The sequence below is a fragment of the Oryzias latipes genome, chromosome 13 (assembly GCF_002234675.1).
Source record: "Oryzias latipes chromosome 13, ASM223467v1".
Classification (NCBI taxonomy): Eukaryota; Metazoa; Chordata; class Actinopteri; order Beloniformes; family Adrianichthyidae; genus Oryzias; species Oryzias latipes.
In genome coordinates this window covers 13,133,477-13,154,676 of record NC_019871.2, presented here as the reverse complement: position 1 = coordinate 13,154,676, position 21,200 = coordinate 13,133,477, and the positions used below count along the sequence as shown (strand labels likewise).

At 40.3% G+C, this 21,200-nt stretch overlaps 3 protein-coding genes across 8 annotated transcripts in view; all 3 read right to left on the bottom strand.

Annotated features, from left to right (window-relative positions):
* LOC101173401 (schwannomin-interacting protein 1) overlaps nt 1-3,448 on the bottom strand; it is a 246,977-nt gene extending 243,529 nt beyond the window's left edge. Inside the window, exons 1-2 of one of the 2 annotated variants that reach the window (XM_011482493.3) lie at nt 3,326-3,448; nt 3,015-3,102 (exon numbers count right to left, since the gene is read on the bottom strand). In XM_011482493.3, coding sequence (XP_011480795.1) covers nt 3,015-3,102; nt 3,326-3,348 — 111 coding nt within the window. In that variant the 5' untranslated portion in view covers nt 3,349-3,448. The remainder of the gene's footprint in view (nt 1-3,014; nt 3,103-3,325) is intronic. The other variant, XM_020708229.2, reaches the window with a different exon arrangement.
* Nucleotides 3,449-3,807: 359 nt separating this feature from the next.
* Nucleotides 3,808-14,554, bottom strand: mfsd1 (major facilitator superfamily domain containing 1). 4 transcript variants are annotated; one of them, XM_004075366.4, is made up of 17 exons: nt 14,332-14,553; nt 14,100-14,152; nt 13,611-13,723; nt 13,457-13,499; nt 13,282-13,349; nt 12,019-12,127; nt 11,828-11,930; nt 11,249-11,347; nt 10,926-11,037; nt 10,475-10,531; nt 10,118-10,274; nt 8,959-9,056; nt 8,743-8,855; nt 8,585-8,632; nt 8,359-8,425; nt 4,714-4,819; nt 3,808-4,589 (listed from the first exon to the last, which is right to left on the bottom strand). In XM_004075366.4, exons 1-17 carry the CDS (start codon nt 14,495-14,497, stop codon nt 4,530-4,532), a joined length of 1,572 nt encoding a protein of 523 aa, XP_004075414.1. In that variant the 5' UTR covers nt 14,498-14,553; the 3' UTR covers nt 3,808-4,529. The 4 variants fall into 4 exon arrangements, with proteins under 4 accessions (XP_004075414.1, XP_011480794.1, XP_020563890.1 ...); XM_011482492.3 differs by lacking the exons at nt 3,808-4,589; nt 4,714-4,819 and adding an exon at nt 4,966-7,156; XM_020708231.2 differs by lacking the exons at nt 3,808-4,589; nt 4,714-4,819 and adding an exon at nt 4,966-7,153.
* A 2,902-nt stretch (nt 14,555-17,456) lies between these two features.
* Nucleotides 17,457-20,912, bottom strand: LOC101156516 (P2Y purinoceptor 12). Of its 2 annotated transcripts, XM_004075626.3 has the most exons (4): nt 20,567-20,912; nt 19,894-20,082; nt 19,439-19,822; nt 17,457-18,605 (listed from the first exon to the last, which is right to left on the bottom strand). In XM_004075626.3, the coding sequence occupies exons 2-4, from the start codon at nt 20,074-20,076 to the stop codon at nt 18,126-18,128; spliced, it is 1,047 nt and encodes a 348-aa protein (XP_004075674.1). In that variant the 5' UTR covers nt 20,077-20,082; nt 20,567-20,912; the 3' UTR covers nt 17,457-18,125. The 2 variants fall into 2 exon arrangements, with proteins under 2 accessions (XP_004075674.1, XP_020563887.1); XM_020708228.1 differs by lacking the exon at nt 20,567-20,912 and having other exon boundaries at nt 19,894-20,556.
* Nucleotides 20,913-21,200: the final 288 nt, after the last annotated feature.

Genomic DNA, 21,200 nt, shown 5'->3' with positions numbered 1-21,200 from the left:
ATCATGATTAAGATCTTCTTTCAGTCAAACATCAGTCAATCACTCAATCACTTAAACAAAATCTAATTAGACATTGATTAAAATTTATTATTATTAGTATCCTATGTTTTGCACCACTGTAGTGCATTGTGTACATTAGCAATAGTAAATGGATGAGAGCAAATGAATGAAACTCTCTGCATTGGGGTGGTCACATGTGAGGCGTTTGAATGAGTTATAGAATTGAGGGTATGTTTCAATGTGATGACATATTTTTAAAACTATGGCAAAAATTTACAAATGGAACAACACACAGACGTGTCTCTATCATGAGGCTAAAACAGTCTCATCTGACAGGCTCATCTTTGCTTCTGTGCAGGTTATTACAACTCAATCGAGCTTTTCGGAGTGAGCCGGCACAAACGGCTCTAAGCGCCGCAGCGTCCCACCGGGGGAAATATGATGATGCGCCTCTGAAATATGAGACCACTTCCGTGGCACCACACTCACACTATGTACATCCTTCCGTGATCCCGTGTGCTGCATCCAGGCCTGACTTCTTCATCTACAGTGTCTGTGTAACACTAAAATAGACATTTTTCTCAATGAATTGGAACCAACAGTAAGGTTCGAGAATTAACATTCCAGCTGAGTGCTGGGTCAGCTACTTCACCTGTACAATATGTTTCACAGTCTGTTAATTGTAACCCCATTTGTCACAGTGTTTAAATAAGCTCCAAGTAAGACGGTTAGTCACACCACACGGCATGGCGGTAAAATTCAGCTGTCTCCTTGATTACGGGGTAATAGCTGGATAGATGAATGTCTTTCTCAGGGCAGTTCTGCCTGATTAGTCTTCAGAACCAATGACCCAACATTTGTCTTCTAACTTATATTTTATAAGCTGATAACCAGTCTGCAGTCAGCAAACCTTGTTTGGCAATTCCTGACCAGTGGCGGTTCTACCCTGAATTACTCCCCGGGCGAGGCCCCCCCCCCCCCCATAGAGTCACTTTGTCCATTTATTGTAACTGAAAATGCAGTTAGGAAATATTTAATAAACACAAACAATCTGAAATAAATATTATAAAATACAAATCACACTAATAATACACTAGAATAAATGTAACTGCACCACTAAGAAGAGAAAACACTAACTAAAACCTAACCTTTGTGGCCTTCCTGATGCAAGCTTGTCAATAACGTCATCATATGAAATCTGCTCCCCCCCTGAATGATTGATACTAACAACAGCAGGTTAGTGAATTGCTCCTGAGACATTGGTGATCTCAGGTATGACTTGATCAACTGGAGTTTTGAAAAGCTAACAGCAGCAGCAGCAGCAGCAGCAGCAGCAGCAGCAGCAGCAGCAGCAGCAGCAGCAGCAGCAGCAGCAGCAGCAGCAGCAGCAGCAGCAGCAGCAGCAGCAGCAGCAGCAGCAGCAGCAGCAGCAGCAGCAGCAGCAGCAGCAGCAGCAGCAGCAGCAGCAGCAGCAGCAGCAGCAGCATGCTACCATCACAGCTTATTTAACATTATGAACTAATATACAACAATAAAACACAACAAAAACTTTGTGTTACAGCAGAGCAGACAGACACACGAATCATAACTAATGTTACAAGTTAAGGCAGAGCAAACATTTAAGAATAAATATCTTAAAAATGACGTTATTTGCAATATTTGGGCCTACTTCAGTTTTGGTCATGATAGACCAAACAAGAGATTTTTCCTCTGCAACGTTGTTGTTGTTGTAGGGCAGGTAGCATTCGAATTTAGAAAACGTGCATCTAGCTATGCGATAATAACCTTTTCTTTGTCTCTTTTCTCCTCTTCTTCTCTTTTCTTTCTAAATTGGGCACCAGCTTTCATTTACAGCAGGAGCGCGTGCAGCTGCACCCAGGGTCGCCAATTCGCTACATGGCGGCGCAATTTTTATTTTTATTTTTTCATCAAGCACTGAGCCGCGGCCCGCGACCGTTGCCCCCCTGGAAGAAGATCCAGCCAGGTTTGCGCATGCGTTTTGTGCTCCGTGCTCACCTCAGCCTGCACCCTTCACCCCGCGCCCCCTCCCTTCTCCTTCTTCACCCCGCGCCCCCTCCCTTCTCCTTCTCACACACATTTGCGTCTACTTCTCAAAGACAGGAGGGAGCGCAGCTGCGGGGCGGGGGCGCTGCCAGGTTTCAGGCTGTTACAAACTCTGTGATATAAGTAAACCAATAGTGATGCATAAAGTATTTTACAAGAGCTGAGCCGCTGGCGCCGCCCCTCCGTCATTTTTCCGCCCCGGGCGATCGCCCGTATGGCCCGTGCCTAAAACCGCTACTGTTCCTGACTGACAGGAGCCTCCTCTGGTGTGGCCTCTGATTTGACCACATCTGGAGTTTAAGCGAGGAAGTTTAAAGGAGCAATAAAGGAGAACATGTGCGAGGCTGATTGAGAGCATTCAGAGGGTTGCACCATTATAATACATCGTGGGGTAAAGTGGGAAGCAGTGATGGAAAAGTGCTCTCAGATCTCTGACTCAATATCCACAGCCGCCTATACTGCAGCAACGCTACATCACTGCCATTAAATATTCAGAGGCTCACTGGGCAGGTGAAACTGCCCACCTAGGGGGGCACACAGAAAACACTTTTTTTGCTGTCAAAACTAAGCATAATGGCTTAAAAAGTGGAAATGTAATGATTTCTGTTTGGACGCGATTTATTTAATATTGCAAACATGAAAATAATGATGAAGTAACCTGTTACTTTTACAGCTTTCAAACCACATTTCAGAGTGGAGAGGGAATCCAGCCAAATAAGTCATCTGGATAAAGACTAAGGACATCTGACTTAAGAAATATGGATGATTTGTTTTAATATTTGCCTATTGTGTCCTTGCTTGAAATTCTAAGAAACATTTGTCAGTGCCGGCTTTAACGGGATGACATCATTCCTGAAACAGTTTTTCGCCCCTTCCCAAGTCCATTCATACTTTTCCTGAGCTGATCCGAACAAGTCTACACTTCATCAGTGATGGTAGGTCGGGCTTACCTGGCTGTTGATGTGCAGAGCAAGGTGCCTCCTTTCCCGCGCCAGGCTCCCGTTGCGCAGCTTGGGCTCCTCTCCCTGGTGCATGTTCCTGGAAGAGCGGTATTTAAACTTAGACACGCAGAAATCAGGCTTAATAGCCCGGCAGCAGCAGTGGAGAGTACGCAGCGTCCGCCGGCACAGACAGAGCACAGCTATGCAGGATTTGAACACTAATCAGTGTCTGTCGGAGCAGCTAGTGCTGCAGCGGCAGACGCTCATCCTCAGCTGCTGAATAGTTGTCGTTAGGAGGAGTGGTTGGATGAGACACTGACCTGGACGCGCTGTTCCTCAGCATGACGGGCCGTCTGCCCAGATGGAGTGAGTCGGGAGCGCAGCGGATCAGAGACCACTCTTGGAAAATTCTGGCAGCCAATGGGATGCTGAGCGTCTGCGCGTACTGTTCTTTTTTTAATTTTTTATTTATTATTTTTTTTAACACAGCCACACCCCTGCACCTGTTATCTGATTATCATTTCTCGACTTTGCGCTTCAAATGGTGCCCCCCCCCCCGATGTCTCCTAGAAAGATGTCAGGGGGAATGTTAAATAAAAGTATTTTAGATATCTTAATACTCTCCATTTTCACACTTCATAACTTCAACTTATCTAAATTTGAGAAAATCATACTTGTTATGCGTGAAAATGCATGTACTTAAACATATTTTGCAATTTAATGTATACATGCTATAGGTTCCAAAACTGTTACTAATGATACAAAAGCCCAACAAGCAAGAATTCAACATGTGCCATTGGCCAAATTTTATTTGAGAATATTTTATTTGGCTGTTTACCCAGTCTCATTGATCGTGCAGCAGGTGGTGCTTTGAAAAAATAGGGCTGACAGATACCTAAAATGTTTTTTAGTAAAGAATAGAGTATAACAAATCCAGCAACAGCTTTAGGAAACAATGTTACTTTATTTTTCTATAAAATAAAGTTATAGCATCTTCGCTGTCAATCAATTGTTCAAAATAAAGTTAGATTTTTTTTCTTAATTTTTTCCAACCTGTGAAAAGGGAAACAAAAATCCAATTCCACCTGTCCCCTATTCTGACGTCTGAACGGACATGAATTTTAAAGTTGTACAAATGAGTTGGCGCCCTCTGTCGGTCGCATTGTGCAAATGCGCTGCATCTGACCGTTTACTGTAAGAAATGTAATTGAAATGTTCATATTTGCTGGATATTAAAAGGCACTTAACCATATGAAAAAAAACATATAGAACACAAACAATTGATGCAGTGGCAGCAAGTTATCAAATAACAGATACCCTTTAAAAGCCCAAAACAAAATCACCCTGAAATTTAAATAACAATAAAATATGTAGGAAATATTGACACATTTTTGTTGTAGTGGGTAAAATGTGCAATATTTTTGGTTCAAAATGCAATGCTTGGTAGAAGCATCAGCTTTCTTTGCATCACGTTTGCTCAAAGATCTAAATGCTGCTCCAGGAGCAGACAAAACAAAACTGGCATCATTTCAGAACACTCCTGTATGCCAGTGAAGACAAATGGGCCGAGCAGTGGTCCGGGAGCTGGGGTCAGACACAAAAAAGATGCAATACCGCATTACTCATGTACCAGTTATACAAGAAATAAAAAAATATTTACAAATAGAAAAGTATACACAAAAATCTATATATTTGTGTGTGAACCTACCTGTGCCCCCAGCCTGGAGAGGTACCGGTTGCGCAGACCAAAAGCAGACATGGGTGCCAGTCTCGCAAAATCACCCTGTGTCTGCTTGATGGGTCTCCGTTTAGCCCTGCAGGAATAACAACCCGACCACCTTAAACATCCAAAACATCTATGCTCACAAAAACACCCCAGAATTATTATCTTTATGACTAAAACATGTGCAGCAAAAGCTTGTAGAAGTAGTGTATTTAAAGTAGGCAAGACAAACACAGCTTAAAAAGAATCAATGTTTAATTGAATGTCATAAATCTCTGCAACAACTGTATTATTTGGCAAAAAAATACGTTTTATGATTTATCTTCCTGTCTATTTGGATTCTCTCTTCTTCTCATTTACGCTTTCAAACTTTGACACAGATCAAATACAAATTGGATTATTGGGTCCAACCCAATGAGTTGAACAAAGATTGAACTTAAAGTCACATCAGAGGTCAAGTGACGACAACCATGTCTTTCAGACGTTTTAATTTGCAATCACAATAATGGTTCATTTATTAGTTACTATCTTCCTGCATGTGTTTAATGTGTTTTTAATATTTCCATTGAGGCATTTTTGTCCAAATGAGATAAGTGTATGTTTAGCCAACATCACAAAAATATACAGTCATGTGGAAAAAAAAATTACGATATACATAAAAACTTGTGTAAACTTTGGGATACATGGCTATTTACTCGCACCGTAACCGATTCTGAGTATGAAATCTGAAAAAAAAACAAAAAAAAAAAACTTAAAGATCTACGAATGTAATTTAACAAAAATAGTTGTACTTCTAGTTGGGACGCTCGTTGAATGTCACTCGAAACACAGATGCATCAGTCCTGCGTGAATCCTCCTCCCTCATCTGACTCTATCCTCCTGAAGACCAACCACCCTCATGCCCTCCTTAACTTCATCAATAAACCTCCTCTTTAGTCTTACAAGCATAAACTGCAAATGTTTAGTCAATTGTTACTCAGCTTTTTGAATGTACCTTGTCCTTTCTTCCTGCCCACAATTATGGATGCCGCCATGAATTTTGCTGTATATCAGAGGATGTGACAGATATGACACCCTCTGTCAGAAAGTAAAGAGGTAGTGGAAATAGACCAAAAACACAATCATGATGCAAAACCCAAACGTAACCAACCAAGCACCCGCTGAAAACTAGGAAGTGGAGAGTTCCTGACCTAAGACGGGCTGTAAACATCCATCCATCCATCCATCCATCTTCCTCCACTTATCCGAGACCGGATCGCGTGTCCTGATTTGTTTTCCACATGACTGTAGATATGCAACATTACTGGAATCCTAAAAGAATTGAGCGAAGTGCGTCGACTATGTTTCTTCGGCCCATAACCATTTGAGTGCTTTTACACGGACCTCCCCTGAGCTTGGTAAAGTAACACGTTTGTAAAAACTGAATTTAAATGGAAGCCTTAGAACAAAATATTTGAAAAATTCCTCACACCAGGCACGGACACACACGTTCGAGCGCCCACTCTTGCATTCATGCGTTGCTACACAAGTTTGTTTGGGCTCTATGTAGAAAACGCACAGTAATTGAGCAAGCGTCAAAAGTTAAACCCGTTTAACTTTGACCAATCAGGGACATGGATTTGGCAGCGATGTATGGATGGCGTCCTTTTCAATACACGGAAGTGCCAAACACTTGAGAATTGATCATGGGGGAGAAATTAATATCTGCGGTTTGTGCCAGAATTATATGACATCAAGTCTTTCATATATTGGAATAGAGCTGGGAAAGAAAAAGCCTGGTGCAAAATTCACAAGATTTGCACTTCTTTGACATTTCGCACCAAGCTTCTTCTAACTGTTAGTACATGTACTAGTGTCAGACATGTACTAACACCATTAAAAAGGGCAAACAAAAACCCACAATCAGCCCGCGCCTTCCACAAATACCCGGTGTGAAAGTAGCATGAGTGTTACAGCCATGCATCATTTGATAATGCAGTTAAAAATAATAAGTAGCTGAACCAGTTCAGCAAGTGTACATATAATACCTGATATAGGAATCCTATATCTTAAGTGCAACAACACAATGAATCAAGTACTTATTTGGGATGTATGCACCGTCCTTCTGGATACAAAAAGGGTCAAAGTTACATTAAGAATCCCGACTTTGTTTCATCTGTCAAGAAGTGTCATCATGAAGCAGTTTGACAGTCAGTTTGAGCCCAGAAACAGTCGGTGTAAACTGGAGTCCAAAGCGGGTTTTGGTCATTTGTCAGTTTAAGACACTGGGTTACGGAACAGCCAATCCAGACAGTCAGTTCTGGAGCGAAAAACCACAGATGACATCACTGGGCGGAGTCAGTCCCGCAGTCCTGGGGGGGACAGTGCAGGCTCCTGGCTCTGAAACCCAGGACCATGTGTGTTCGTTCACCATCATCATCATCATCATCTGGAAAATATCAATTACAGCATGGACCAAAAATAAATTAGTACTGGTAAGTCACCAAAAAACATGCAATTAATAAGCTTGAGGATTTCGAAATGGATGCAACTTCTGAGAAATCTCATGCAAAGAAGAACAGAAAGCCATCATGCCCAGAAAGAGAACTGGTGTGGTTTGTATAAAAAGAGACTGATCTAAATAACAACCACAGGTGCTTGGGCCGACATGCAGCCAGCTCTACGGGTGAAATGAAATGAAGGCCAAGGTTTCAGTCGATGCACTAAAAAGGTCAAGATGAAACAGAGAAGAGTTTGACAGCATCAAGTTGCAATTAATCCGGTTTTTCCTTCAACTCATGCTCGATCTTACACGTTAGTACCAGCAGCTCATGTTGCAAAAGATGGAATAAACTTGAAAACAAAATGAGCATAAAGAAATCTTAGATGAAAAACATTTTCATTTAACACAGTCACAAACGTTCAGTTTTCCCTCCACCAACAAGATTTTACTCTTTTTTAATGAATAAAAATCAGAAGGGTGAACCGAGTTTAAATAGTTAGATGGAGTTGCATTATAGTTATCACACTGATTTTTTCTGAGTTTTGTTAAATCCCTCCCAAAAATGTGATTCCAGATGCTAATATTAGGTGGCAATCACCACATAAACGCCACATAGGAGCAGTTGTTGTTTGTTTTTTTAGCCACTGTGGTTTCTTTCATATCCACAACCTGAGTTGAAGTCTGTTGCAGTGGACACTTTCCCTCTCAGTTAGGAAATATTTTGATCAAATTTCGAATTTTGGCAGAATTTGTGGACCTTATTTAACCCGCTTTCTTTCCTTTAAGAAAAGAAAACACAAACTGGAAAATAATGACACTCACAGTCACACTTATTTCTCAATATGTGACAAAATCAACTATTTATCATATCAGGCCATCAACTATAAAACACAAGATTTTCAAGTATTGAAAGTTTTTCAAGAAGTATTGGCATTACCTTATAATTTGTTATTATATAACTGATAATCTCAATATTACTGAAAAAGTAGTACAGCTAAAGACACTTCCTGCTTCAGTGAGACTAGATTCACTAACAAAGACCTTTGTAGCTCCTTAAATGATGATAGTTGATTAAATGGGAAGATCATTTTTTTGGCTAAGCTGTTTGGAAAAAAAGTTATGAAAGATGAAGGATGAATGCTACTCACTCCGCATCCGACGTGGCTTCTTTCTGGAGTTTGGCTCTGGCTGCAGCCGACTGATTCAAATCCCCGCCTGGAGCAAGACAGACAAACAAAAGGATTATGAAATGCATTTGTCTGAGTGTAGAGGGAGCTAAAGACGTGCAGGGTAGTAAAAGGGGAGGGTAGAGAGGAAAAAGAGAGGCGAAAACAAGAAATAAAGCAGGAGAGTCCAGGACGATAAAGTTCTTACCTTTGACGTAATCCACAAAGTACAGCATCACCACAGCGATCAATGCAACTGGGATATAAAGGGAGAAGAAATCCACATTGTTGCTCAAAAGTGCCAGGTAAGTTTGGTAAAACGGAATATTTAGAAGACAAGCAGAAAAGAGAGATAAAAATACTGACTGCAAATGCAGGCGCAAAAAAAGACCTCCAAAACCAGATAGCCTCTGGAGTCCAGGATGGCGCCGGCTGCCATGGCAATGAGAGCCAGGCCCAGGTTCTGGATGGACTGCATGCTGCCAGGCAAAAATGCAGCAAGACAAGTAACAGTTATATGAACAAAGAGATGTCCAAGCCAAGAAAAATAAATATTATTAAGCAACTGAAACATGTACGTACAAGCCATAGGCTGTTCCCAGCTGATGTTCAGGCACCATAAAGGCCACCATGGGCCACAGAGCACAAGCCAGCAAGGAGTACGACACACCAAGCAGAGACTGGAAGACAAGGGGATATGATGATTCATCTGCCATCATGTTCCAAAAACAATCCTCGGAAATCTGTTTTAGTCACAGCAAAAACTACAAAACATATCAAATTTTGGTATAAACGTAATGAAAAGCTTGCTGGATCGACTTTTCCCTCTGGTTTCAGGACTTAAAATAAAAGGCCAATTTTAAAAACCCCTCTCTATGCATTAAAAGAACAACAACCACATAAGCAAAAAAGAAAAAAGTTTTGGAAAAATGATTCAGAAGTTTAAGCTATAAAAGCAAACTTTGCATTTCACAGTAAACTCAAACCAAACAAAATAAAGAAGACCTACCTCACTCCCAGGTAATCTGTCACTTACTCATCAATTAAACCTTCACTCTAAACCAGTAGCAAGATTCCCCGCCTTCTTTTCCCAGCCAATCACAATCATATTTCTGATTGAAATTCATGGATGTTTACTCTGTGCTCCATTCTCCACCATGACCAACACTCATGGACTGGCCTCAACCACCATTGGTGTCTAGGCTCTGGGCTTTACTCATCTGAGCCTATCCATTCAGAATAAAGACGTCATTTGCCCAGATTCTAACTGCCAAAAGACCATGAACTACATGTTTGTATCACAAATACATCTTTATTGTTCCTATACCCAAGATCTCTCCTTATTGAATTCATTGAAAAGTTTATATTTCATAGCTAAGAGTTTCAGACAGACAAAAAGAATTTTGCCAGCATCTGATCCCGTGCATCTTCACAGCTGTAAAGATTTTATTCCCTCCTGAACTAGATTTGGATAAAAGAAAGGATTTAACAGAATTCTTCTAGGGTTAAAAATTGAAAGGAAAAGTTGGATCTTGTTTGTCGTAACTTTTGACAAATGCATCCTTAATCAACAATTTTCTTTAGAAAACAGAAATTAGGGGTTGATAAAACCAGGTAAGGCTGACATCAAGATTTAAAAAATATAAATGATGGCTTGACTAAAGGTACTAACTTTCACGCCCGACTCTACTGTGCAATAGTTCACTAAAGTACAGCACATATTTCTGCTTTCTTTAGTTACCATGGCAATCCATGGGTTCCAGAAGGTAAAGGCCAGCATCATGTGAGCCGCAAGCGTTGCAACCACGGCCATCATCACCCAAACCACGTTCCTGCCCGTCTTATCAACCACGAAGCCCAGGACGGGAGATGCAGGCGCTGAGATGATGTACACAATACTGGGAAAAATATGCCACATCAGCCAAAATGTATGCTTTTGAAATCATGCAAAGATTCACTATTCCTTAAATGTAAAGCAATTGGGTTCAAACGGGCTGAGAAAAAAGAAAAGAAAGTTAAAAAAAAAAAAGCCACAAAAATACTTAAAAAATACTACAGTCCACAATGCAGATTTAATTCCAAAAGAAATGTGAGCTACCTGTTGACAGCTCTGGCTTCAGCTGGAGAGAAGTTGAATTTTTCAATGAAGAATACTCTGAAAGTCAAAATACGATAACGGTTCACAGCATATACTTGCACAGATATGATCAGAAAAAGAGAGCAAATTGAGTTGCTAGAGTAACTCAATCTTCTTCGTATTGGTTCTGGTTCCCATTGGCATTGCGTTGTCTGTGCACTGCATCACACAAGCACTTCACTTCCGTACATACAGTTTCACTTTTTTTTTTTATCTTCTATTTTTTTTAAGCGTCTCATGCATTAGACAAAGCACTGGACATCCTACTTAATCACCCTATTTCCTGAGCTATAGAAGTGGAACTAACGACGCATCGCTCGGACTGTCAGCCTTAAGTAATGCAAAGACACTGCAGCAATAATGAGGAAGAGTTATGGCTGTGTATGAGTCACAGAATTGACAGACTACTTACTGGCCCAGTCCAATAAAAGGGAAAATGGCAACATAGTAACCCACGCAGATGATGAAGACGAGCCACAGCGTGAGTGGGAAATCTTTCACATCGGTCAGCTTGATCACCTCGCCTAAAAGGCAGAGTGAGATTGGTTTGAAACAACACTTACTTGCAAATAATCACAAGAAACTCTTGGAATTCAGCGCTCTAAATGAGGTCAGAAAAAAATGCAAGGCCTTGAAATCTCTGCATGTTTCATTGATATTGCAGGACCCTCTAGTGATCTTTGATGGGTGCGTCAAAGTGGAAAGAGGTTGATGGAGGGCAACTTCTCATGTTACCTGTTTTTCCTTCTTCTTTGTGAAGGATTCTTTCTGCTCTCTTATCCAGGAATCCCAACACCAATGCACAGACTAAAGAAAAGAGGCAGGTCACTGCAGCTAGTAAGAGAAAAAGAAAAAGATAAATTAGTTCAAAACAAACAAACAAACAATTGACCCTTTTTTCAGAATGATAAGATTATCCCAGCATGTTGGATTTGTGTTAGCTGACACAATTGTCTTTGTGCGTTTGTCTGAGATGGTCAAAGTGCAGTTTTAAGAACACAGGAGCAGGACAAACATATCATAAACTAAGACTACTGCAAGATCTGCAGAAATGGTTGCAGTTCTTTGCACGTAGTAAGAAATAAAATTGAACCGACACTTCTCCTTGTCCTTGTGACTCTTTTTGAGGTAGCGAGCTGCACTTTTGGTTCTCTTTCTTACTTCTCTTTGCTGGCTGTGTAATCTGAGATCAGCACTTGCAGGGAAAGGATCTAGTGTTTCCAGCACGGAGGCAGCAAAAGGCAGCTAGAATCTCACTTCATGATTTTAGACTAGTGTTGAAGCATGGAGTTTTGGCAGGTGTGTGTCACATACCTATCATGAGTGATGCACCAAGCGTAGTGGGTCCAGGTGAACCAACGACAACTGCAACTTTGTTGTACACCCAGCCCATAATGTTCATATTGACTGTGCTGCCCTACATGTATCAGGGAAAAAGATACACATTGTGTCAGCTCGTAAAAACAAAAATTGAAATTACGTTGTTGTTTTTCTTAAATCCGTACCAGTCGAGCCATGCTCAGCTGCAAGCCAAACACAAGGTTGAGTTCTTTGCCTTTAAACCAATTGACTGCATATGTATTCTGGGCAACAGCCAGCGACTCGCCTCCAATGCTGTTGAAGAGATGAAGAAATAAATAAAGAATGTAAGACATAGTTAGACATGTGTTCCTAAAAGGTTTAGAGACTCTTCTTGTTTAGCTTAAAGACCCACTCCAATGAAAAGGGTGTTTTTAACATGTTCTTGTCGCGTTTTTCTCATGATCGAGTAAATATGTCAAAGAATTTAAGCTTAAAACTGCATTTCTGGGCATTTCTTTATTCAAATCGGGGTGAATCGGGAGCCGATTCTGTTTGAAAAAGCTCTCAGGTGTGACGTAGGAACTGAAAGTCTCCCTGCTCCGCTCCATTCTGATGCATCCACTTGTAGACAAATAGATCCATCAACGTCTGAGCTGCAATCTGGCTCAAAACTGTACAGTTGGATCGCTCTGATTAAGGGTGCAACGCTTCACAAAACTCACGTTTCAGATCGTGTCACGGTTTTAGAGTCACGGTTCAGATCATTTTTTGGATCAGTAAAACAGAAAAAATAAAACAACAAAATAAAAGTCTACAATTATTCATTCATCTTCTAAACCCGTTTTGCCGGAGCCAATCCCGGCCGCTGGTGGGCGAAGGCATGGGACGTCCTGGAGAGGTCGCCAGTCCGTCGCAGGGCCACAAATCACACACCCATGAACACACAATCACACCTATGGACAATTTAGAGTAACCAATTAATCTATGGGGCATGTTTTTGGACGGTGGGAGGAAGCCGGAGACCCCGGAGAGAACCCACACATGCACGGGGAGAACATGCAAACTCCAAACTGAAAGGTTCCCCATTGATGTTCTGTTTCAGGTCCCCCACCCGGGGCTTGAAGCGGGGGCCTCCTTACTGTGAGGTAAAAAACATCACTTTTGTTACACTGGTAATGTTAGGTTGGGTTTGTAAGATAGCAGAAGAGAGTGTAAACAAAGGGATGATGGGATATCAGTGGAGGCTGACTTCCGCACCAACAGTCCCCCCCCTCAAATCAGAGGCAAATGTCCTATGAACTCCTGCCGCTCTGCAGAAAATATGTCTTAAGAAAAAAGACAAAGGGTTCTTGATTTTGGCTCATAACGTTATATTAATAATTAAAAGACCGCTTTCTCAAGGTATAAAATTATTGTTGGAGTGGAACTTTAATAAAAAATGTCTTTTGATAGGCTGATGGGGTTACCCAAAAACAAAACGTCCAAGTTCCATCAGCCAGAAGAGATCATACCAAGCTCCAGCAGCAAAAATTACCTGTGAAGAAGTTCAAATACTTTTGTTTTTTTAAACAAATTAAAAAAAATAGCAAAAGAAATTAAGTTTTATCAAGTATCTGATGTGCGGAACGTTTCAAACCCTACCTGTCCAACGCAGACAAAGAGGGAGAAGATGATAGTTCCCAGTCTAAGGGGGGACATCAGCAAAACAATGCAGATGATCAGCATGGCAGACATTTAAGGAACACTTACACAAACATCTGGAAGGAATAAGTAAACATGCAGCTTGGTTTTATACCTGATTCCAAAAACCCTGTCGAGCAGAAATCCCCCAAAGAAGCAGAGGACAACATTTGGCCAGGAGTACCAGGCGTACAGCTGCATGAACTTTGCAGTGTTCAGGTTCAAGTCCTGGAGACAGGAGGAAAACATTATAGTCAGGACTGGTTCTCCGTCTTATTATTTCTCAAATCAGCAAGCTGCATGACAGCAAAGGACAATAAGAGTATGCATCCCATTTGCATCAGAAAAACTCAGAGAGACGGTATGGTTTGTTTCAAGAGGAAACCAGATGTTTACAAAAAAGTGAAAAACATAACTGAACGTTTGAGTTTTTATCTCTTTGTACAAAAAGTTTGGAAGTAATCTAAGTTTAAAAGCGTGTAATCCAGGGATTTTGTAACCATCCAATCTGTATAATATGTTTAAAAATGTCAGATAAGATCATTTTTGTGTAAAAAAAAAAAAAAAAACAACAAGAAAAAACAGTTTCACTTCTTCAACTTGCCTGGATGACTTGGGTTTGAAGTGCGGCGGGATTATCATAACAAAAATAGCTTCCTGAAAAAAAATATATTCAAATGATTTACCAAGAAACACATAAGAGCCTTTTTGTTAACCATTTCTGCTAACATCGATCGACAAACAGCAATAAGCAACAATTCGGAGCGCCCAGCAGCTGTAATCCCAAAATCCTCCCAGTCGTCAAACCGGTTTGGTGGAAGGTGTTTCCAGCTCACCGAATCCCAGGAAGCACATGAAAACCAGAACGACCGCCCGGTGGGGAAGGCGGCTGGGGTCGCAGATGGCGGACATCGGTCTGTCGTCTCCTGAGGCTGAGCGCCGCTCCGCGGGGGAGCTTTCATCGTCCTCCAACAAGTTCTGCCGCTCCACGAAGTCCGCCATGTTCGACTGTTTGGTGAGGAGCGACCGATCATGTGACCCAGCACGGCGAGTGAGTCACGTGGCATCTGTACGCGCGTGCCTTCCAGGCGCGTTCAAAGGCGCGCGCTCACTGTTTAAGCAGCTTTACAACATACAACCATGATTAGGACAAAAGGTCAAAACTTAAACAATATTCAGCGTAATATTCATTCACAAAAAAAAAAAGTTTACTTATTCCTTTCGTTTTTTTTAAAGTCATCCTTTAGGCTTCTAAGAAAAAAAGTCAAAATTATTAGGATTAGTATTCATAATAATGAGATCAAAAGTATAATTTATGGCATTTAAAATAACGTTTATAAAATAAAAAAAACCCTACCTATCAAAAAGGGCTAAATTGTGAGATGAAAAACAAAATTAATAAATAATAGTCAAACTTTTGTGACCAAAAGTCACCATTATGAGATAAAAAGTCATAATAATGAAAAATAAAAATAAATCAAAGTTACAAACTATGCACTTGTCACAGTGGTATTTACTACAAATAAAAATAGTATAATATTAGTGGAATACATGAATAAAATGTTACAAAACAAAAGAATTAAAAAGAGTAACCACATGCCTGACTCCCCTGTTATTAGGCTTAAGACCTGGTGTCATCCTAAAGGCTCCTACCAAGTACTACTGACCACACCAACAGTGATAAAAATAGCTCATTGACAAAGCTGGATCCACCTGTCTCATCCTGAACTCTGTAAGTTTCCTAAAGGGTTACCCACTGCTGCAGACAAGGCCTAAGTCTGGCTACAAAGGGGGACAGGATGTTTAGTGTCCCTTACGTCTCAAACCGGTGAAGCACATACATTAAAAATTAATTAAATCACATTATCTGTCACACACCTAGGTGTGTGAAATTAGTTCTCCGCATTTGACCCATCCCCTGGGGGAGCGGTGAGCTGCAGACCCAGCCGCGCAGTACTTAGGGAGAGACCTGAAAGGACTTGCAGACTTGAACTGAGCAGACACAACGTGGAGCCCGTTTAAAAAAACAAAAAAAAAGACAAGAAAAGAAATATTTGGCCTTGCAGTTTTCAAGGAACCATAACTTCTTTGTTAGCCCTGATAATTGTGATTGTGATCCCCATCTTATAGTATTTTGAATCAAAATAATGAAACACCGAAGCCTCTACCAAAGACAAGCCCTCAGACTATGTAAACTATGAGCCCGTTGACACGATTTAGTGAAGTGAAAGTCCTTAACGTACAGCAAGTAACTCTAGGTATGAAATTTGTCCATAGGTGACTCTTAGCAGTATAGGCTGGGAGGCCCATGAAGTCTGATTGCATTGCATGCATGGGTCCCAGGCCTTAACTCAAAATAGCTGCTCCACCCCCTGAATTACATGTAGCATGTATAATTGAAATGATGAGTAAATTAACCATGAAAACTGAATGTGCACTTTGGGACAAAGTGTTTGCACCAATCAAACACCAAAAGAAAAGAAAAATCCGTGTTTAGCACCAATGTTGCTGCAAACAATTCTACTTTTTTTGTTTTAGCAGGAGGTGAATCTAGTATGGGCCATATTGATGACAGCCTGTGCTCATCCACCCACAGCGTCACCACCCCACTGAAGCAAAGCAGAGCAGGCACCCGGTGGTACTGTGGTGGTGTCACCGTTCGCAGTGCATTTGTGGGAAATGTTGCGGGCACCTGTGCCCTGATAAATTTTGCCCATCTGGTTAATGTTGTTGCAGTTTCTAATAACTTACACTCACTTACAAACGCTAATGTTTGTGATATTTTGTCAAAATCTAATTCTATTGTAAAAGCCTTTTGGTCAACCTTTTGTTTTTTTGCAAATTCTTTTTGTATTTTGTGCAAGAAGACCACAACAAATTAAAATTCTATAAAGTTATTTAAAAAAAAATGAAAACAGATGAGGAATTGAAATGTTGTTTTATTGAATTATCAAATACATAATGTATTTTCATTATGGACGATCCAATTTCTAATCCATTCTCTTTCACGCATCTGCGTTCCAACATCTCTCCCCTGGCCACTTTCTCTAGCTCCTCTGGGGGGGACTTTCGATATCCAGCATCTCCGCCCAGTAGGACTTGGCCGGATGCCTGAGCTACCTCAACTGGCTCCTCATGATGCGGTCCTATTCCGAGCTCTCTCTAGATGACCGAGCCAGCTCATTTTGGCTCCTTATATATAGGAGCTGGTTTTTTCAGACATGACCCAAAGCTCATTACCATATAGGTGAGTCTCCGGACAAAAATCGACTGGTAAATTGAGAGCTTTTCTTTCTGACTCAGCTCTCTCTTCACCACAATGGACCGGCACAGCGACCGCAAAAAAGCAGGACAAGTGGGACATCAGTGTGCATTTTATAAACTACCAGAGTTAATATTTCTTGAATTATAGTTCTTTTCCGTCTTCTTTAGTATGGTATAGTGTAAAATAGTTACTTTTACAATAACCACAAACCTTGCGAATCTCCTGATACACGCAAGTGTATAGAGCTTTGTTCCTCTCTCGATGATCACTGCAGGCTTTGGAATGATTTTCAGCACTGGACAGCTCCCGCGTGCCCATCCAAACCGTGCTCATCAGAAATTATATATATATATATAAACAAATAATTCATAAAATTGGAATAACTAAGATATCTGTTTATACTTTTGCTATGTAAATAAACATTTATATTTCTGATTGATACATAATTAAATTTACAATTTGTTTTAATATTTCTTCTTGAGTTTAAATTGTTTTACTAAGCACATATCAGTCTATCTTTTAGGAAGATTGAATGCATGTTTTTTTTTCTTCTTTTTTTTTAGAATGCAATTTTTGTATCTATGAAAGAATGTTGTATCTAAGTAACATACAAAGAACGTTTTTGAATACTTGCTTTGATTATCTGTGCCCCAGCGCTACTGAGCTGCAACATTTGTCAAAAAAAACAAAACACAGTTTTTTGCTTTCATGTTTATTTTTTCACTTTCTTTTTGTCTTACATTTGATTTAAACTTCCAGTCTGATTTATGTGGTTCCCCTGCATACAAATGTAAAACCACTCTAAATGTTTAGTAATGACTATTTATTAAAATGAGAGCAAATTTAAAATCTGAAAATTACTATAATACAATTTTAGCTGGAGAAGGAAAATAGAACTTATTATTAACAATGGTAAAAATACATTTAAAAATATTTAAATATTTACAGACGTTTCAACAGCTTCACTTGCAGCCTTGTGTTTCTTTGCTTAGTCATTTCCCGTCAGTCAGAGGTAATCAGAGGGAAATTGCTTGTGTCAAGATGGTCACTCTGTACCCAAAGTCTTGCAAAGGAGAAACGCATATTGTACAAGATTAGAGGGCAGGATGTTCAAATTGACAGTAAGCAAATCAAGGAAACGTGTTTTGATGAGTTAACAAACAGTGGACAAAAGCACTTCCTCGGAACCAAAATAGAAATCATGAAAAGGAACGACAACTGCAGAATGCTTTCCCTTTTTCTTTCATCCTCTAAATTCCTCTAAATCCAATGAGCTCATTTTTTATTTTTGGAATTTTTACAAGACTTACAAACTTTGTTTACAGCAAACAGTCTATCATGCTAATCAAGCTCAGTCATGTACAGTTATTCACTGTGTTCAGATGGTAACTGTGATACTCCGTTGTGTGACAGTGTAGAAGTGTGGTTGATTGGTAACATCTGCATCTGTGTCGACGTTGCTGTTGGAGATTCCAAGGTGGCTTTACAGATTGTATTTGTCAGTCTTTTCCGGAACACCTTGCACAAGAAAACGTAAATAAGTGGATCCAAGCAGACATTGGTGGCAGACAGCCACAGGGTGGTTTCCTTTGCAATGTATAGTGCATTCTTTGCATGACAATCAATCCTCAGGTCCCTGGTTTGAGTCAGAGTATATGGTACGCGGGCCATATGAAAAGGGGCAAAGCAGATGACAAACACCCCCACCACTACAAAGACTTTTGCTTTGGTTCTGCGACGGGCTGCTTGGGACTTGCTCTTTGAGGCTTTGTACGACTCATACACCTTCTTGCTGATGAAGGTGTAGCAAACCACCATCAAGGCAAGTGTCCCAAAAAAGACAACCTGAAAACCAAAACAACATTTAATGAGGCACTCGATGTGGTTATAGTGATACTCCAATAATCTTTTGATCTATATTAAAAGTGTTACCAGAGGTGTTTTAATTATAATTATGCTGTTTTAGGCAACATTTAAAAAAAAAAAACTGTTGTTTTTTGGACATAATTTGTGTAGAGCGGCAGCAGTTCATCAGAACTTCGATTTGTGTGTGTGTGGGAGTGGGACACTGCTGTGTCGAGGAAAGCCTGCCCTAATTTCCTATCATCTCTTTGTTTACACTCTCTTCTGCTAGCTAACAGCCCCTCACAAGCCCAAGCTAGCATTAGAGGTGCAATAAAAACGGCGAGTTGTATGTGAACTATCAAACCTTATATTTTAATCTTCATTTTCTTTTTACATCTCCTCATCATAAGGAAAATGCTACAATAACACATTAAAAACACCAAAAACATTATTTTCATTGGAGTGGGTCTTTACATTTTTTTCAGCTGTAAATGATGCTCAATTATGAAAAAGTGTTATATCAAATTAGAGAAGAAAATTAGGAACAACCAACAACAGATGTCTAAAAGACTTAATTAAGCATTTAAAATTTAGTCAAAATATATAATTTCTACTTTCTCACCATTCAAATGAAGGGGGTCTTCGTGTTTGACACATTCATATTTCTTTATATGCTGTTTTTTGTCTTTAAAATAATGCAGCTATTGACTATAAAGCAGTTTATGGTCTTCATGTTTTGTTGTGCCTTCAATTGTGGAATCACAAAACTGATAAAACTACAAACTGGTTGAAAATCTACACAATATATTATAACTTTTTCATTAACTAGTTACCTGACAGAAGTAGTTGAATCTTTCATGCCAATATAGGCCAGCTTCGCTCTTCATGGAGGAGCACTTGAGTTTGTTTCCCAAGATACGTGGCTCCTTATTACTGAGAATGACGTTGGGGAGTGCCAAACACAGCATCAGCACCCAAACAGCTGCACACAGCAGCTGGCCAACACAAACCCGCTGGAGGACACACTTCCCAAAGGGCCTGACGATTTTTAGGTAGCGGTCCAGACTGATGAGGCCCAGCAGCAGGATGCTGATGTACATGGTGATGTAGAAGAGAACAGCAGAGTATCGGCAGTAAAAAGTACGCAGCTGCCCCACTCCTGCGTCACTCAAGATCTTCACCGGAATGGTCAGGGTCATCAGCAAATCGGCCACAACCTGTTGTGCAGAAAAAGCACGTGATTTCTGTATCTGCCTTGACATTTGGGTTCCCTGTGGCGGTGGCTTACCACATTCTTCAGATAGACCACAAATGTCGAGTTGTTTGGGATCTTAAAGAAGACCCACGCAGCCATAGAATTCAGAACAAGAGCCACGATGAAAAGGATACTGTACAGGCATGGGAACACCACTGCTGTCACACGATTGTCCTTTTCACACTTGAAGGACTCGTTAAGCGAGGTGCCGTTCATCTTCTCCTTTGTGGTTCGTTGAAAGATAAACAATTTTAAAAAGAACAGAAATATTACAGCCTCCATCAGCAAAAAATCAAAACCACACGCAAATGATTAGTGAAGTGCTCCTGTCAAACCAAACACAGGGCTCAGATAAATATGAGTTACTAAATACTAAAGTGCCAAAGATGTTGGTCACAATCTTAGAAACATCCCATAACATACAAAAAAATATCAACCAGTGGAAAATTGTACCAATAATTGATTCATTTTCAGAATATCAACCAAGTCCCCAAAAATGTAAAAACATTTTAGGCTACGTTACAGCATTTATCTTGTGCCTGATAAAGTGTTTGTCAAGTTGTCTTTGCAAAGAAACATTAGAATAAGACAACCAAACAGGAGGTGCAATAGAAGCCGAAGTGCATCCTAATGTTGTTTTTTTTGTTTTTTTGTTTTAACAGGTTCTTTATCTAAGAGAACGAAGAAGGAAAAAGTTGAGTCTTACCGTAAGACTTTATCGTGAACCAGATGGGACACTGAAACAACAACAGTGACGCAAATTTTAAAGAAAGAAGAGGGGGAAAAAAAAGGAAGCGGTAGATTGTTCAATTCCCTTTTCTTCTTCTGGATAAAAGGCAAGTCATGACATTAAAAAGAAAGAAAACAAAACAAAAAGCTTCAAGAAAAATAATAAATGGATCTAATATCGCTTTAAACACACAGAAAACTGTCTCTTTAGTGTTTCCCCTCAGCTCTCTCTGAATTTAAGAGTGTGCTCTTTGTGTGTGTATGTGTTTGGAATCTATTGCAATGGGTGGTCTCTGCAGCTACTGTGTGGCTGTCTTGTCACAACCCCAATAAGTTTGCCAGCCTTCCTCTGGGTGAAAAACCCCTTCCTTCCTTGCTTCCTGTTCTAATTGTCTGCTGAGAAGCTTTCTTTGCTCTGTGCCAGTCCCTCTGCCTCCGCTAGCTTGAGTCAGTTTCTGTGGTTGTTGATATGCAAACGCTCATTTTTTTGGTCTTAACTTACATGCAAAGACCTCCTGCAAATGCACTCAATGTCAGATAACAATTTTTTTCTCCTGCACTGTTCAGACAGCGTAATTCTAGTCAGTAAGCCACCAGAGAACCTAATCAAA

What these genes read in the sequence shown, in the direction of transcription:
- mfsd1 (XM_004075366.4), bottom strand. Translation starts at nt 14,497, where the DNA reads ATGGCGGACTTCGTGGAGCGGCAGAACTTGTTGGAGGACGATGAAAGC. An exon ending in CCTTTTATTGGACTGGGCCA is followed by an intron (nt 10,532 to 10,925) that starts GTAAGTAGTCTG and finishes TTTGACTTTCAG; the next exon opens with AGTATTCTTCATTGAAAAAT. An exon ending in GAAGCCACGTCGGATGCGGA is followed by an intron (nt 4,820 to 8,358) that starts GTGAGTAGCATT and finishes TTATTCCTGCAG; the next exon opens with GGCTAAACGGAGACCCATCA.
- LOC101156516 (XM_020708228.1), bottom strand. Translation starts at nt 20,142, where the DNA reads ATGGAGGCTGTAATATTTCTGTTCTTTTTAAAATTGTTTATCTTTCAA. An exon ending in TGGTCTATCTGAAGAATGTG is followed by an intron (nt 19,823 to 19,893) that starts GTAAGCCACCGC and finishes TCTGCACAACAG; the next exon opens with GTTGTGGCCGATTTGCTGAT. An exon ending in GATTCAACTACTTCTGTCAG is followed by an intron (nt 18,606 to 19,438) that starts GTAACTAGTTAA and finishes TTTGGTTTTCAG; the next exon opens with GTTGTCTTTTTTGGGACACT.